The sequence below is a fragment of the Hirundo rustica genome, chromosome 9 (assembly GCF_015227805.2).
Source record: "Hirundo rustica isolate bHirRus1 chromosome 9, bHirRus1.pri.v3, whole genome shotgun sequence".
NCBI classification, from domain to species: Eukaryota; Metazoa; Chordata; class Aves; order Passeriformes; family Hirundinidae; genus Hirundo; species Hirundo rustica.
This window is the reverse complement of record NC_053458.1, coordinates 8,002,913-8,017,034: the sequence shown is the minus strand read 5'-3', so window position 1 is coordinate 8,017,034 and position 14,122 is coordinate 8,002,913. Positions and strand designations below refer to the sequence as shown.

The 14,122-nt window shown below is 42.1% G+C and overlaps 1 protein-coding gene across 1 annotated transcript in view; it reads right to left on the bottom strand.

Moving 5' to 3' along the window:
* Positions 1-14,122, bottom strand: part of TRABD2B (TraB domain containing 2B) — a 267,155-nt gene that overhangs the window by 116,999 nt on the left and 136,034 nt on the right. Inside the window, exon 3 of the mRNA XM_040072920.2 lies at positions 6,347-6,493. Within this exon, the coding sequence (XP_039928854.1) occupies positions 6,347-6,493 (147 nt within the window). The remainder of the gene's footprint in view (positions 1-6,346; positions 6,494-14,122) is intronic.

The following is a 14,122-nucleotide window of genomic DNA, read 5'->3' as shown; positions in this document are numbered from 1 at the left end:
TCAAGGGAGCACATTGCAGAAGTGGCTCTGCCTTCCTGTTTGGTCCTAGAAAAAGTCCAGGCTTCTCCCAGTCCAAAGCAGCTTTCTAGTTATGTCGGCATCTGAATCAAACTGGATTATAGCTTCTGAACTGATTTTAACTTTCCTTAAGGTGGGGTCACTCGAGAGGTCTAGTACCAGATGAAAAGATGGAGAAATCTCCAAGAAAGCCTTTACAAATGGAACAAGGACCAGTGAGGAGAAAAATAAGGAGTGACTCAGATTAAGTTACCCTTGAAATGGATTTCTTTCCATCCGAGCTGGTGGAACTCTACAAGCCTTTGGGTTTATCAGCATCAGCTCTCTCAGAGGGCAGATCTAGGTCTGAGGTCACCATCAGAGAGCTCGACCAGTTTACACTGGAGATACCTGACCTATAGCATTCACCATTTGGTAATGCACAACAGTGTCCCATCAGGAAATGTTGTGTCCAGGAGTACCCAAGAACACAGTCTTTTCAATAATGTTTAACACTAATCCTGCCAAGTCCTTCCAAACCAACCAAGTTGCCCCCTTGTCCCACTTTTCTCCCCCTCACAGTCATAATGAGGAGTAAATATAGCTTATAGATAAAACAAGAAGAAAGAAAAAGCACATTTTACACTCAACAAACAAGATACTATTTAAAATACTAACAAGCCTTTTTCATTTCTCTTTAACAAGTATTTCCAAGAAACACTTCATAAACCAGCTCTTTAAAAAGAAGGGAAAGTAAATGCTTTACAGCAAACATACAGCACTGCACTGAAAGCAGCACATTCAACTCCAAATATTTTTTACCAATCACTCTTTCAGACTCATTTATAGTCTATTCCCGTACTAATAAATACAGATGGTCAGCAATCCCTAAGTGTTTTAATGCAAATCAGCCCTCTTATGTAGGTGAACATGTTCTTTTTCTAATAATGCAGCAGTCTGAAAGAAAAATCTTAGGTTTTAAACGTCTTGTTCCAATTTCTCCATGACTCTCTCCTCTCTCACTTTGCTTTCTTCAAGGAAAGAGGAGGGAAAGAACTTCCAAGGTAAAACAACTCCAAATGCAAACACATAATGAATATTTTCAAGCAACAACAACCTATTTTCAAAACCTGTAGCATGAAAATTATCTGGGCAAGTTCCAGATTATTAATAAAAAAAACAATCCCTGCAATGTTTTCCCCAGCACTGTAATCAACAAGTAGACTTCACTCTCAATCTGGATCTGCAACCAATTTTCTGAAACACACAAGCCAAAATACAATATTGCTCCAATCTGGAATCCTGTTCTGACATAATATGAAAATTAGACTCTGCAAATTTTGGCTGCACTTCTGTTTTTTCATTCACTTCCAAATGCTCACAGCGTACCAAAACACGGAGCTGTAACTCAGGTGCAAGTGGAAAGAAATGATGATCCCACCACAGCAGAGCAAGAGCTCTTCTGAGCTACGGGAAGGCAGCCCCGCTGCAGCAGCATCTCCAGCGAGGAGAAGGACGGGGGCAGGCTCTGTGGGTGTGGGCACAGGCAGCACTGAGCCCTGGTGTCACCAAGCACCCTGCTGGCGTCACACTGCCATCAGTGTCCTCCTGACAAACACTCCTGAAGTGTCACTGACCCTCTGCCCGCACCCACAGTGGGAAACTCGTGGGCTGGCTCCCCTGGTGCCGGAGACAGCCTTGCCCTCGCTTTTCTGGAAAGCCCACAATCATTTTCCCTGGAAGAAGGAGAGGCTGTGCCAGTTCGCCTGCGCTTTGTTACGGCTGAGAACGATAACACGCTTCCAGAGCACTGCATTACAATAGCTGCGCCTTCAGTTCATGGATTTATCTTCCTCTGCCCTAGATAAAACTCCATTCCTTGGACAAATTAGGTCTGCTTGTCATTCAACACTCTACCTAATGGTCTCAGCTGTGTGTTCCTGCAGTTACTGAAGCTGGAGCATTCCACAGATAGTTCTCATTGATTTGAGAAGTGAGCCAGAAATCCAGTTGTATTTTATCCAAAATGACAATGGGGCAAGTTAATGATGTAATTAGAATTATCAGGACCCTTAAATCTTAAAGGACAGGTTTCAGTGAAGGATGATAACATTTTTAAAGGGGTACGTAACACAACCTGATGATTTATAAACAGCAAGTACCTTGTGAACTGAGGCACTCAACATTTTCTTCTTTATTTAAGGGAGGCTGATACTGACATGAGCTTAGTTTAAGAATCTCTAATGTCACCTTATCAAGATCATCATATGCTTTTCAGAAGGCAACACCCGCTATCTAAATCCACCCATGGCATTTTGAACTGTGGAGGCAACTTGAGATACAGATGGCATCATTCGAGTAAGGTATCCAAAAAGTTTGGTCGTTTCATGGAGGCTTTGGGTCATTTGGCAATTTCTCAGCTGTCTCAGGTAAAAAAAGTATGATCTGGAGATAATTTTCTAAATCTGAACTAACAGATTTTTTGCATTTTAGTACTCCTGGACACACTGACCTCAATTCCCTAGTGAAAGCTTCAGACAGAATACAGAAGTCAAAACTACTGATCTAATCCAACCCATTTCTGCTTTTAGGGAACATTTACAAAAGCAGAGAAAGAAACTGACTTTGTTGAGGGGAAAAACAGTTTGGAGAAAGAGCAGAAAATATACCCATCCTTTCTTTAGCTTAGAGTGCTTTGTCTTCGGTATCATTTTGACTCTCTGCCCAGAAGCCTCAACATAAGCCTCTTGATTGCAAAAGTCACAAGAGAAACAAGCTTTTGAAGAAGGCTACTGAAAAAAGAGAGATGCTTCCTACTGCACTTTTGAGTCATAGTCTAACTTATTAAACTGATCCCCTTAATATTTTACAAAGTTTAAATGAGGATTTTTAGATTTGGAAAAATGCTGCTTGCAAACAAAGTTTAAAAAAATGGAGAGGGAGAGGAATGATGAGTGTAATATAACCACAGGAAAGCAGAGGTGTTTCCTCTTTCACTGTTCTTAATTAAAATAAAATTTAAAAAACCCACTGAAACAGAAGGATTTGTTTACTCCTCTGCTCTCATCAGGGCTGATGGCTCTGGGAAAGGAAAGAGCCCCGCTCACACCCCGTCATTCTGGGCACCCTGGCTAAGCTGCACTTTCCAAGCCCAAGGTGAGCAGCATCTCCCCGGGGTGGTCCTGTCCCTACCCAGGGGTGACAAAGGAGCTGTCTGACCTAAAACCTGCTCTGGAGTTGGAAGTACCTTTCCTTGCACCTTTCCTCCCAGCACCATTCTGTCTGTGCACCCCCTTGGCACAGTCTTGGTCCCAGAAGGACCCTACCCTCTTCTCCCAAATGCTGCAGGACTCAGGAATGTGGAGGAAACCACACACTTCCCAAACTCTCTTGGGGAGGCTGAAGAGTCTCAAGGAACTGATCTGTAACACATCAGGTCAACAGTGCTGGTATTTCTTCTGGTCCTTTCTGCATCTAAAGATCTACAGGGACCTCAGCATCTTGCAGACAGCTACTGAAGTTACTTCATCTCTAAAAAGTCACACTGGAGGTATTTAGCAAGTTTCTGCACCCACATAAATACTCTCCCTCTCCCTGCCACTGTCCCCACAGCAACTCTGGACTTCGTCACCTCCTTCCCAGTCCATTACAGCCACCTCAACCATCAGCTCCGAACTGAGCCAACTGATGGACCGGTTACCTTTATTCTGCAGCTCCTGATAACCTTCAAGGCATAAGCAGGCATGAATAACCCTAAACAGCACCCCAAATTAGTCCTTGAAGTGTGAGAGTCCCATCCTCTTGCAGTTCTCCTGAGCTGCACCGGTAGGAGATGAATTCCCTGGCCTCCAGCATTCACACAGGAGTTGGTCGGTTCTGTCAAGTCCATTCCTCACCTTTTGTTCCAATCCATGTGGTATTTCAAGGTTGTGTTAACAGTACCAGCTTCAACTCTTATCAGACCTCTAAAGAGCTGGGCCAGCAGCTGGGTATCATGGAAGAGGGGACACACCTTCTAAAATCACTGTAGCACTCTTGTCTCCCAAGGCTGGCATGGGTACCTGTCCTGAACCGCAGCAGACTCAGCACATGATAAATCCCTGTGCCTATATTTAATTGTCTCCAGAGAGAGACCCCACGGGGGATCTTTCATGTGTAATATCTAAGCCAGACTAATCTAATTTGGTAACCAAATGGCAAAAACTCTCCGTGACAGACAGAGTCTTTCATCCTTGCAAAAAACCCACACAGAACAAACTTTGGAATGACCCCAACTGGCAAAACCTGACTTGAATAGGGAGTTTATTTTTCGTTTTAATTTTCTATTTTGTTCTGCTTGCAGTTAAAATAAATGGTATAGAGCTGGTTTATAAAAACACTACCAAACAAAAAAACTCTTTACCCAATGGTGCTGCACAATATTTAGAGTTCTGCAGGGACCAGTATACATAGAGGGATTTTAATTTTCCATGCCCTGTAAGCGTTATAATCTCCATCAACTGCATGCACTCTGGGACCATGACTAACACCAGTGCTTGAACTCTGACTGGTCGTTGGCTTCTTTCTTCTGTCTTTAACACTGTTTTGAAACTCACAGTTGATCCAATAATTTGCAGGAATAAAGAAGCTTTTACAGCAAACCGTTCCTCTCAAGTCTAACCCACACGTCTGTTACAGGACAATGTGTCAATAAATCAGAGGTGCCTGTGAGTCCATGCAACTGCTATGAATGACCACAACTCATCTTAGGGACAAAGGCTTTACTTACTAGGAGAAATTACACTGGTGGAGATTAAAAGGTGACACAGGGCATGCAGACTCCAGGACTGTCTTCATTGGGTTTGACTAGTAGCAGTTCTTTCATAGCATCCATGGCAAATATTCCGCTACATCTTGCCTGTTATCATACGTGCTGTGCCTCAACATTTCAGGAATAGTTACAACCACTGACTTCTCCAGGATCCTCTAAAATCATGAGCTCCCTTACCTTTTCCAGCTCATATTCCCCATCTTTAAAGATGCGTTCCTACCCAAGTTGCTTTCTCCCTTTCTCCCCTTACATTTCAGCACAAGGCCAATCAGGATGAACAGGTCTGGCAGCTTTGATGCCACACAATCTTGTGTTTCAGTGCTCCCACATTAACCACCCTGCTATGTCCCTGGTTTTATCTCATGTTGGGGCTCCAGTTGCTTGCCCACCTGTTCTGCTGAGAAACAAGTGACCCACAGAGCCCTGTGCAACCCAAGATAGTGGTGGCAAGACAAAAATGCCTGACAGACCTCTGCCCCAGTCCACAGACTGAGCTTACCTCGTCTCATTCTCTCTGGAAGTCACACAGTTCTCCTTGATTTGCATTTGGAAATGGTAGACTGCTATCATGATTTAATTCTTTCACTGGCAAGACACATACAATACTGTGGCTGTCAAATTTACACAGGTTTGCCCCAAGTGAGTCACTGCACCTGAGACGGGAATCTGGGAATATTGATCAAAAAAAGGAGATGCTGAAGATGACATCCAAAGGCCAAGTTTTCATAGAATTAACTGGAAAACAGAAAGAAGCATCAAACTGGTCTGGAAAGCAGATTTCTGCTCCCTTGAGAGTTTTTAATAGCTTTGGATAACTAAGATAAACAGAGACTGAAGGGCTGCCTGAGACACATACAAAATTATTGAATTATGACATGTTTGAGAGGTTATTTACTTTTTAGAGTATTTACATAAGGTCCATTTCCTCTTCATATATAAGCTCAAACATTGCAAAGATTCCCCCTCCACCCTTAATGAGAGGTCTGCATTCAACAGCCCCAAACATCCAGAATTAACCTTTTTTCAAGAACATCCCTAGGAAAGTTTTCCAGGCAGTCCATTCCTTGTTCCTAGTAACAAGCAATAGGACAAGAGGAAACAGCCTCAAGTGGCGCTAGGGGAGGTTTGGATTGGACATTAGGAAAAATTTATTCATCTAAAGGGCTCTCAAGCATTGGAACAGGCTGCTCAGAGAAGTGTTGGAGTCACCATCCCTGGAGGTATTTAAAAGATGTGTGGATGTGGTGCTTGGGCACACGGTTTAGCTGTGGACTTGGCAGCGCTGGGTTAGCAGTTAACTCGATGATCTTGGAGGTCTTTTTGAACCTAAACCATTCTATGATTCCCCAGAGCCTGAGCAAATCCAGGGAAATTCCACTCTCTCACCAGGCAAATGAGGCACGTGTGGAAAGAAAACACAGGGCATTAAAAGAAAGAGTGGGAAGAGGAGTCAGAATATGAAGTGATGACAGGGATACTGTTATTAAAGCAGCTGATTTTTCCTCAATTCTCTGGCCCATCTGGAACAATTCTGCTCACCTGAGAAGTGTCATGGTTGAATATCACGGCATTCAGGTCTCCACAGTTGTAGTGCTTGATGAGATCCTCAGTGGTGTAGGGGGCCTGCAAACTCCCTGCTCGAAGGCTTTCGTGTTGGAGCAGAGTTTGGTTCAGAGCAAACAGCACCTGCAGAAACACAGGCAGGAAAAGAGAGAAAAGGTTAAAGATAGTAGGAATCAAAACAAGGAGTAAAGGACAAAACTTTGCAAGACTTTCCTGCACCTGAAGTCTATTCTCTTCATCCATTCTGGCCTACAGTAACCAGGGATGGACTTCAGGCACTCCCAAATGGAAAAGCATTCAGGTGCAAGAACCTGTTATATTCCTCATAGAGGTCACAGTCTCAGAACTCTTGGGCTCTCTGTGCTGGTTAATTTGCTTCATGACAGACACTGGAATGGAAATGCCTCTAAATGAGGACACTTCTATCGGCTCTGTTTCCTGTACCCTAGCTTAAATCCAAAGTCCAAACTCTGTTGAAAGGTTTTTGAGAAAAAAATCAAAATCTTCTGAACTTCTGAAGTCAGAGGTGTTGTATTGGGACTTTGTGCACGCTTGTAGTAACAGAAAATTTAGGAAATTCATTACTAGTCTCCCTCCTTTCATCTTTCCTCCTCCACCCACCCATTTGCAAAGTGAGAACAGAGATGTGGATCTGTAACACTGTCCTAATAGACTGGTCCAGTATCTGCATCCCAAATTGAAAAAGCTCCAAAAAACCCCAAAGCGCTATTGACTGTATAATTTTGGGTCATGAAAAAAATAAATGTCCTTAAATATTAGATTTTTTCCCTTGAATTACCAAACAAAAACCAAAAAACCCCCAGGCTAATAAACAAAAAGGCCCCCACCACAAAAAAACACTCCCCCTACTCCCCAACAAAAAGCCAGATAAAACCAAACAAAAAAAAGGACCACTAAATTTCACATGAACTACCAAAAAACTTTTTACATTTGTGACAGACTGTGGGAGTAACATATAACAGTTATTAAACCACCAAGTCTGGCTTCGCATGTTCTGCTTTCCAAGAACCTTCTGAAGAAACTTGATAAAAAGTAGATGAATAAATCAGAAGAACAGCAGTGAAGACTTTTGTCATGAGCTATATAAATAAACAAACACACTCTTCCTAAAATAAAGTGGTATGTTGTGACTGCAAATTCAGTTTTGAAAAATTATAGTGATGTGTCATTTTTCATGAAAAGGCTCCTGCACCCCTCAGTCTCATATTTCACCACTTTTTGAGCTTTTCTCATTTATAAAAGTAGTGCCCCGTCCTTCCCAGAGAGTAACAACCATCTCAAAACCTGGGTAAAGTAATCCCTGCTGAGCTGCAGTGTGGGACCTGAATTCTTGCCTTCTTAAATTTTAGCAACTGAACCCACTTCAAGGAGTGAACCAAGAAGAGTTTAAAATCAGCAATTTACATATGTATTTGCAGGATAGAAGTTTTTCTTAGTTTAAAGTTATGATTCCCACTGAAGTTTATATGAAGCTGAAGGAAAGGAATTTGCAAAATCTCATGTATACAAAAAAGAGTATCAGATATTTAATTATTAATAATAACATTGATAATGTTAATAATATTAATAATAACAAAGGATCTTCAAGGCACTAACAGCCTCAATAAAAAGCTGTTACATGCTAACTAACATACACAAAATTGGTTTGAAGAAAAGCAAATGCTATTTTTAATTTACTTAGGGAAAGGAAAAAAGAAAAAAAAAAGGTCTTTCAGCTGAACCTGCTATACCTTAATTTGGCAATCAGTTTCCCATTAAGAGCCAAGCCTAAAAGATTTCCTTGCCCAGATCTAAGGGTCTCTTCAGGCTTTTCTACAAAGAGATCAAGCTTTCCCAGGACCACAGCTTGAAGTTAAGCATCTTCCTAACTTAGTTTTTCTCTAATTTAAAAAATATGCAAAAAACACAGTTTGAAACATTTCTAAGGTTTGAAAGGATCTGAGCTTTTTCTTTTTCCCCTAAGGGCTACAGCTCGAAGAGGAAATGGTTCATCCCAGGATTTCCTGGGGATTCTAAACATTTTGACTAATAAAAATAAAAGCTTAGAAAAACATTGACAGGAAAAATGAGAGCAGAGGTTTTCCCAAAATGCTTTTAGCAAAATCCTTCTCATTTTTGACTTTTTAAACAATGGATGTTACTGGGTTTTTATATACAAAAATATGTATACACATAGGCACACACACATATACAAACCACCGACAAGCCCTGAAGGCAAGACCGTGTGTTTTATGACGAAATATTAAGAAGGCAATAAACAAATACTTACTTACTTTACTCCCAATGCCTTTTTTGTCTCCCCCCCCTTTTTTTATATATATATATATATTTTTTTTTTTTTTTTGGGGGGGGGGAGGGGTGGAAACCAGTCCTGTTCATTAATGCTGTGGGTCTTTCTCCTATGAACAAATTTGGAACCTATTTCAGTCACATGTGCAGGAGGTTAGTGATCTTGAAGAAAATTGTCTATGTGTTCGCAAAAACCAGCCGGCAGAGAAGTTCAGAGTACGAGTTCACTTCTTATAAGACACCAAAGATTCCAAATGAGAATGAATTATTTCTCAGTGGGGCCCCATGATTTCATTAGTGCCAGGACGTTCATGTCCCTGCTTTCTGCCTCAGAGCAGCTTTGGGATCTAGAGGTGATGCTGGCCACCAGCTGAACCCATCCAGCACGCTGCTGTCATCGTGGGGAGCTCAGCACTAGGTTCCAACTCCTGCCCCAAAAGCCACTCCAGAGATTTTATTTTAGGAGGAAAGTTAAAATCAGAAACTCAAACACTTGAATAAAGGAAAACTGTACTTAACTGATTTCTAGAGAAGTCTTGCTTAATCAAGCCATAACAACCATGGATTTTAGTTGAGTGGCTCAAAACAAATTTAAAGAGAAGCGGTGTCTCATCCCACTTGCCTGCTTTCTGGCTGGATTTGTAGACCATTTCCTTCAGAGTCAGGTTAAAGCCAGCTTAAAACCCGAATTTATTTTTCCTTACTGTTCAGTTAATGCCACAAAAACGACGCTGTTTCCTTCCCTTCTCTCTATCTTAGTATCAGTGACCCCACGACCCCCAGCCTAATCCTCTATCTGAGTTAAATCTCCCAGAGCTGCCTGAGATTACTGAACAACTGATGACTTCAAAATAAACACACTTAGAGTGACTGCCTATACACAGTCCCACCTAATAAACAGAGCAGACAGGATTTGTTCTGGGAAGCAATGGGAAGTTATGACTTCGGTTCTTGGGAAGTGCATTTTTATTCACACAATTTATGGTCCTCACCCTGGTGTGCTTTGAAGACATTTTTGCACATCTGTCTCTGGCCCCACCATTTGTGACTGACCAACCTTTTAATCTGGGTGGTGTCACTAGTCACTCCTCCAAAACAGATTTTATTTGGGTGTTTGGAGATACCAGTTCAGCCCTCAGGGCAGTCCTGTTTTACTGTCAGTGGGAGTGGGTCCCACTAGTCCTACACAGTACCACTGGGGTCCAGACACTTTTGGAATTGTTTTGTACAGCCTTTGAACCTCTCAAGGAAAAGGGGCTGGACCAGTGAAGACCCTCACTAACAACTTTACTGACCACCTTGACACTCACAGTATTCCCCCTCTCTGTGCTTCTGGATTACAGAGGCAGGAGTCACACAGGAACAGAAGGAATGGTTACAAAAGCAAACCTCCCACATAAATTAACTTGAATGTTTATGGTGTTTAACTTTCACCTTCAAAAAGATAAAGCATTATAAAACCTCCAAACCACACATAAAGCAAGCAGACACAACTGCAGTGGGTCCAAAGGTTTTGAGGCTGGCACTGGCCGTAAGTGTTGGTATCAGCAGTTGTCCTAGGGACAATTTGAATTTTGTTTTGCAAACACATTGGTGAGGTTGGAGGTTTGATTTTATGTGATAATTTAATGAGAGTTTGTTTTTAGGGAAGTAAATCTAATCTACAGAAACATATCCAGAGAACCACTGCCACCTTTTTAAAGAGGGATTAGAAGTGAATAAATGTGTACTTAGACTGCGCTTAGGAACACTCCAGCCTTTCCACCAGAAATAACTTTCTTCATTGAACTTTGGTTTGGGAGTAAAGCTAGATGAAAATCCCATTCATTCCACGGTACTCTCACAACCATTCACATATTGTGTTTTATTGTGCCAGGTGAGCAGCTTCAGACTGGACATTTGAAAGCTCCTGAAGGCCAGCACCACGTCAGTGCTGTATGTGACAGGAGAAATCACAGCCTTTGTGCCAGAAAGATTTCTCCTTATCCGTGTTCTGTACGTTTGTCTCTAGCTGAAGAGCATAAGAAGGCCCAGAAAACAAAAACCAAGCTAACCCTCACCAAATACATCATCATTCCTGGTTACATCAGCAGTGGACAGGTGGACCTGTCCACCTGTGGAATCAAGTGGAAAGGTTGCCAGATCCACCTCTTCAATTTTTCTAACTAAATAATGCCACAATGGGAAAAAAAAAAAAAGCTTTGTGGGAACATCGAACATGCAACTGTAAAATAAGGAAACCTTATAAAGGTAAAATGCTTGAGTGGTCCCAAACCTTCCTATGATATATATTGCTATTAAAACAGGCAACAAATTCATGAATTACAACAGAAGAAACACTTTTTTTGTTAAGCTTTAGACAAATTGGAGCTGTGTTCTTCTGGTGTGTTTGCTATACAGGAGACTTGAAGATGAAAGGCAACCCTAGGAAAACTCTCAGGCCAAGCTTTGCATTCACAGGACTCCAGTAGCAGGAATTACAGGATGACCCCTGCACAGACTCACGATTAATAACAATACCACAAAAACAAGTACTTAAATTTCACACTATGATGTCAGCTCTTGAGCAGGCAACTTATTGTTTTCCTTTGCTCTCTCTTTTGGACACGTGCCACTACAATGCAAACACTAAATAAGCATTACTGGAAGTGTTTGAGTGACTATATCCTGTCAGTGCCCAGACTGCAATTCTAGAAAAGAAATACCCACTCTCCTACTTGGTTCAAAACAAACTGCAACACAAATACTGAGATACACAGTTCTGCAGGAATTCTCCTTTTGCAGTTGTCCTAATCTGTAATCAAACAGAAAATCAAATATACAGTTTCAGGTCAAAATAGTTACTTGAGGGGAAAAAAAAAAATAGAATAAAGCAAAATGCAAGTCCCTGATTTTCCAGATTAATGAAAAGCAATAAAAGTGCTTGCCCAAATCTGCTCAGATCCATTGGTTTCCAGAAGACGGGTTTCCCCGTTCCTTGAATCTCTTGTGCTATTGCTAGGAATTAGTGAGCTGTGAAACTCACCTAATGAGGTCAGCATCAGGAAATAGCTCTGGAAAAACAGGTCCTGGGGGATCTACTAAAGGACTCCCCCGGTGTCCAAACGAAATCCTGGATGCATCGGCACATTGTACAGCCGGGGCTGTGGGACGAACGTGCCCAGCTTTGTTGTTGTTTTTCCTATAAAGGGACAGCTAAGGAAAGTGAAACTATTAACTCATCCACTGGAATTTCTACTCACAAACCGTGCCCCCTGTTAAAGCTGCTCATAAAAGCCTTTCGGCTAGTTAGTTCCATATGTTCCCCAAATCCGCAGTTATTGCTTCTGAAAGGCAGGAGTAGTTAACAGTCTGCGGCTTGGCACTGTCCGGGGAGACCTAGGGACCTCGCTTCTCCCCCTCCCTTTCAAACTGCCAATTAACCAGTTTAATAAATAAGTTTGAATCTGGCTGAGGCGCTTGGAGAAGCCCCAAACCACCACCCATCCTACGGCTCAGCCATGGCAGTGACACAGGGTACAGCCCAGAGCAGAGCAGTCACGCTACTGATGCGCAGCCACAGGACTAAGAATGGTTTTCTTGATGCTGAGAAAGCTACAGGGACACTGAGGCCCCAGTTTTCAGCCCTACATGCCCAAAGCTCCAGCTAAAGTTGACTCCAACAGCTTAAGTTTAGCCTCCTGACTTTTCTCCTTATGCAGAGATCTCATCATGAACCTGCATAGGCAAAAGTAATTTTGCTTTTTATTTTATTTTTGCTGTGTTTTGACTGAATCAAAAGCCAACAGAAAGTTTCTAGACATCAAACACTGCAGAGTGCAGAAGAACCCCTTTCTCTCAGCCTTGAGTTCCCCAAGCCAGAAAAGGAGTCTCCTGGTTGATGGCAGCTCACACATTTCCTTGGGCTGACCCTACTACACTACTGCTTCTGCTCCAAGTTCCTGGCTTCTGTAGGGCTGGGGCAGGCACAGGGTTGAGCGAGACCCTGGAGAGCAGCAGTTTGGGGGTTTGGTGGGTTATTTGCTAGAACTGGCAAGACAACAACAGTTTGGGCTTTTAGATGCATGTTTTCTCTTGCACAAGATCATTAAGACAACGAAGACATGGAATTAATTTCTGTCCTGAAAGCACTTTAAAAATTTATACTATAATACACTATAAATACCACACCCAATCTAAACAGGTCAATAAAAACCCATAAAAGGTCTTAAATATGTAACCTGAAGTCAACAGCAGCTGTAGCAAAGGCAGTATTGGAACGGGGGTAAGATCTGAAAATTTTTCTTTAACGGCAGTGAGCTCTGTTACTTGCTAAAGGTACTTAGAGTCCAGATTAACACAGAAGAAAGGGTGGGGGGGGAAAAGAGCTTTGATATGGAATTTCCATCCTTTCCCCTTTTGTGAACCATCACACTGATGGAGGACGTTTTAGTTTCAATGCCCTCACCACATCATCAGCAGGGTCTCTTTTGCTAGTAACTCAGTTTGATGTCCAACAAGTCACAGCGTGAGTGAACAGGGACTCTGTAGGATAACTCTGCTTTGCTCAATGCCCACATTCAAACTTAGGGAAATAAATTAAGAAACAACAGGAAGATAGATTCACATTTTAATCAGAATTGAAACTCTGGAAGGGACAGAATTATTTCTGTTAAATTTGCAGTCTAAATGTAGGACTTGTGTGGATTTTGTATGCAGGATTTACTCGCATCCAGCACTTCTGCGTCGGTCTGGTTTCTCAGCTGTGCTAAACTCACCGGATTAACTTTGATGAATAAACCTATCTAAAAAGCTAAATATTTTCACCAAATGAGTTACACTCTGAGCAGTCTAATTCTGCAAATGTTTTTACAATGAAGTGCAGCCAGTTCTAGTAACTAACACCCTGCCCAGCAGTGATGGCTTGCAGGTCCAAGTGTCACATTTTAGACTTCTGCACTGGAGTCTTAGATCTTGTAAACAAAAAAGGAAACACCCAGTAAAATCAGTTCATACTTCTGGCACAAGGGAACACTCCAGAAAGAAGGTTGAACTCAGAGTTGTTCTAAAGCAAATTCCTTCTCCCTAGAACTCACCTCAGCTATTCAGTTATGTGACTTAAAGAAAGGACACACTAGACAACAAAACACTGCATATGAGATGCTGACCAGTAACCTAAACATCCCACTTTAGTTTTAATCAAGTCAGACATTGAAAATATACTTCCCTCTAGCCACCCCCCGGCTCTCGCTAGCTCAGTTATTCAGGGGTTTTAGGGAAATATATTTCAGAGAGACAGAACAGAGATTTCAAAAGAGTGGCTCTCACCCCCAGCTTCCGTCCAGGCTTTATTCTTGATGTGATGTTCCAGGAGGCCGAGGAGAGAGAGAGCGAACCAGGAAGAAACAGGGGTATATCTAGTTTTTGGCCAAGGAAAGATATTGGCCCTGAGCCAATAGGGTC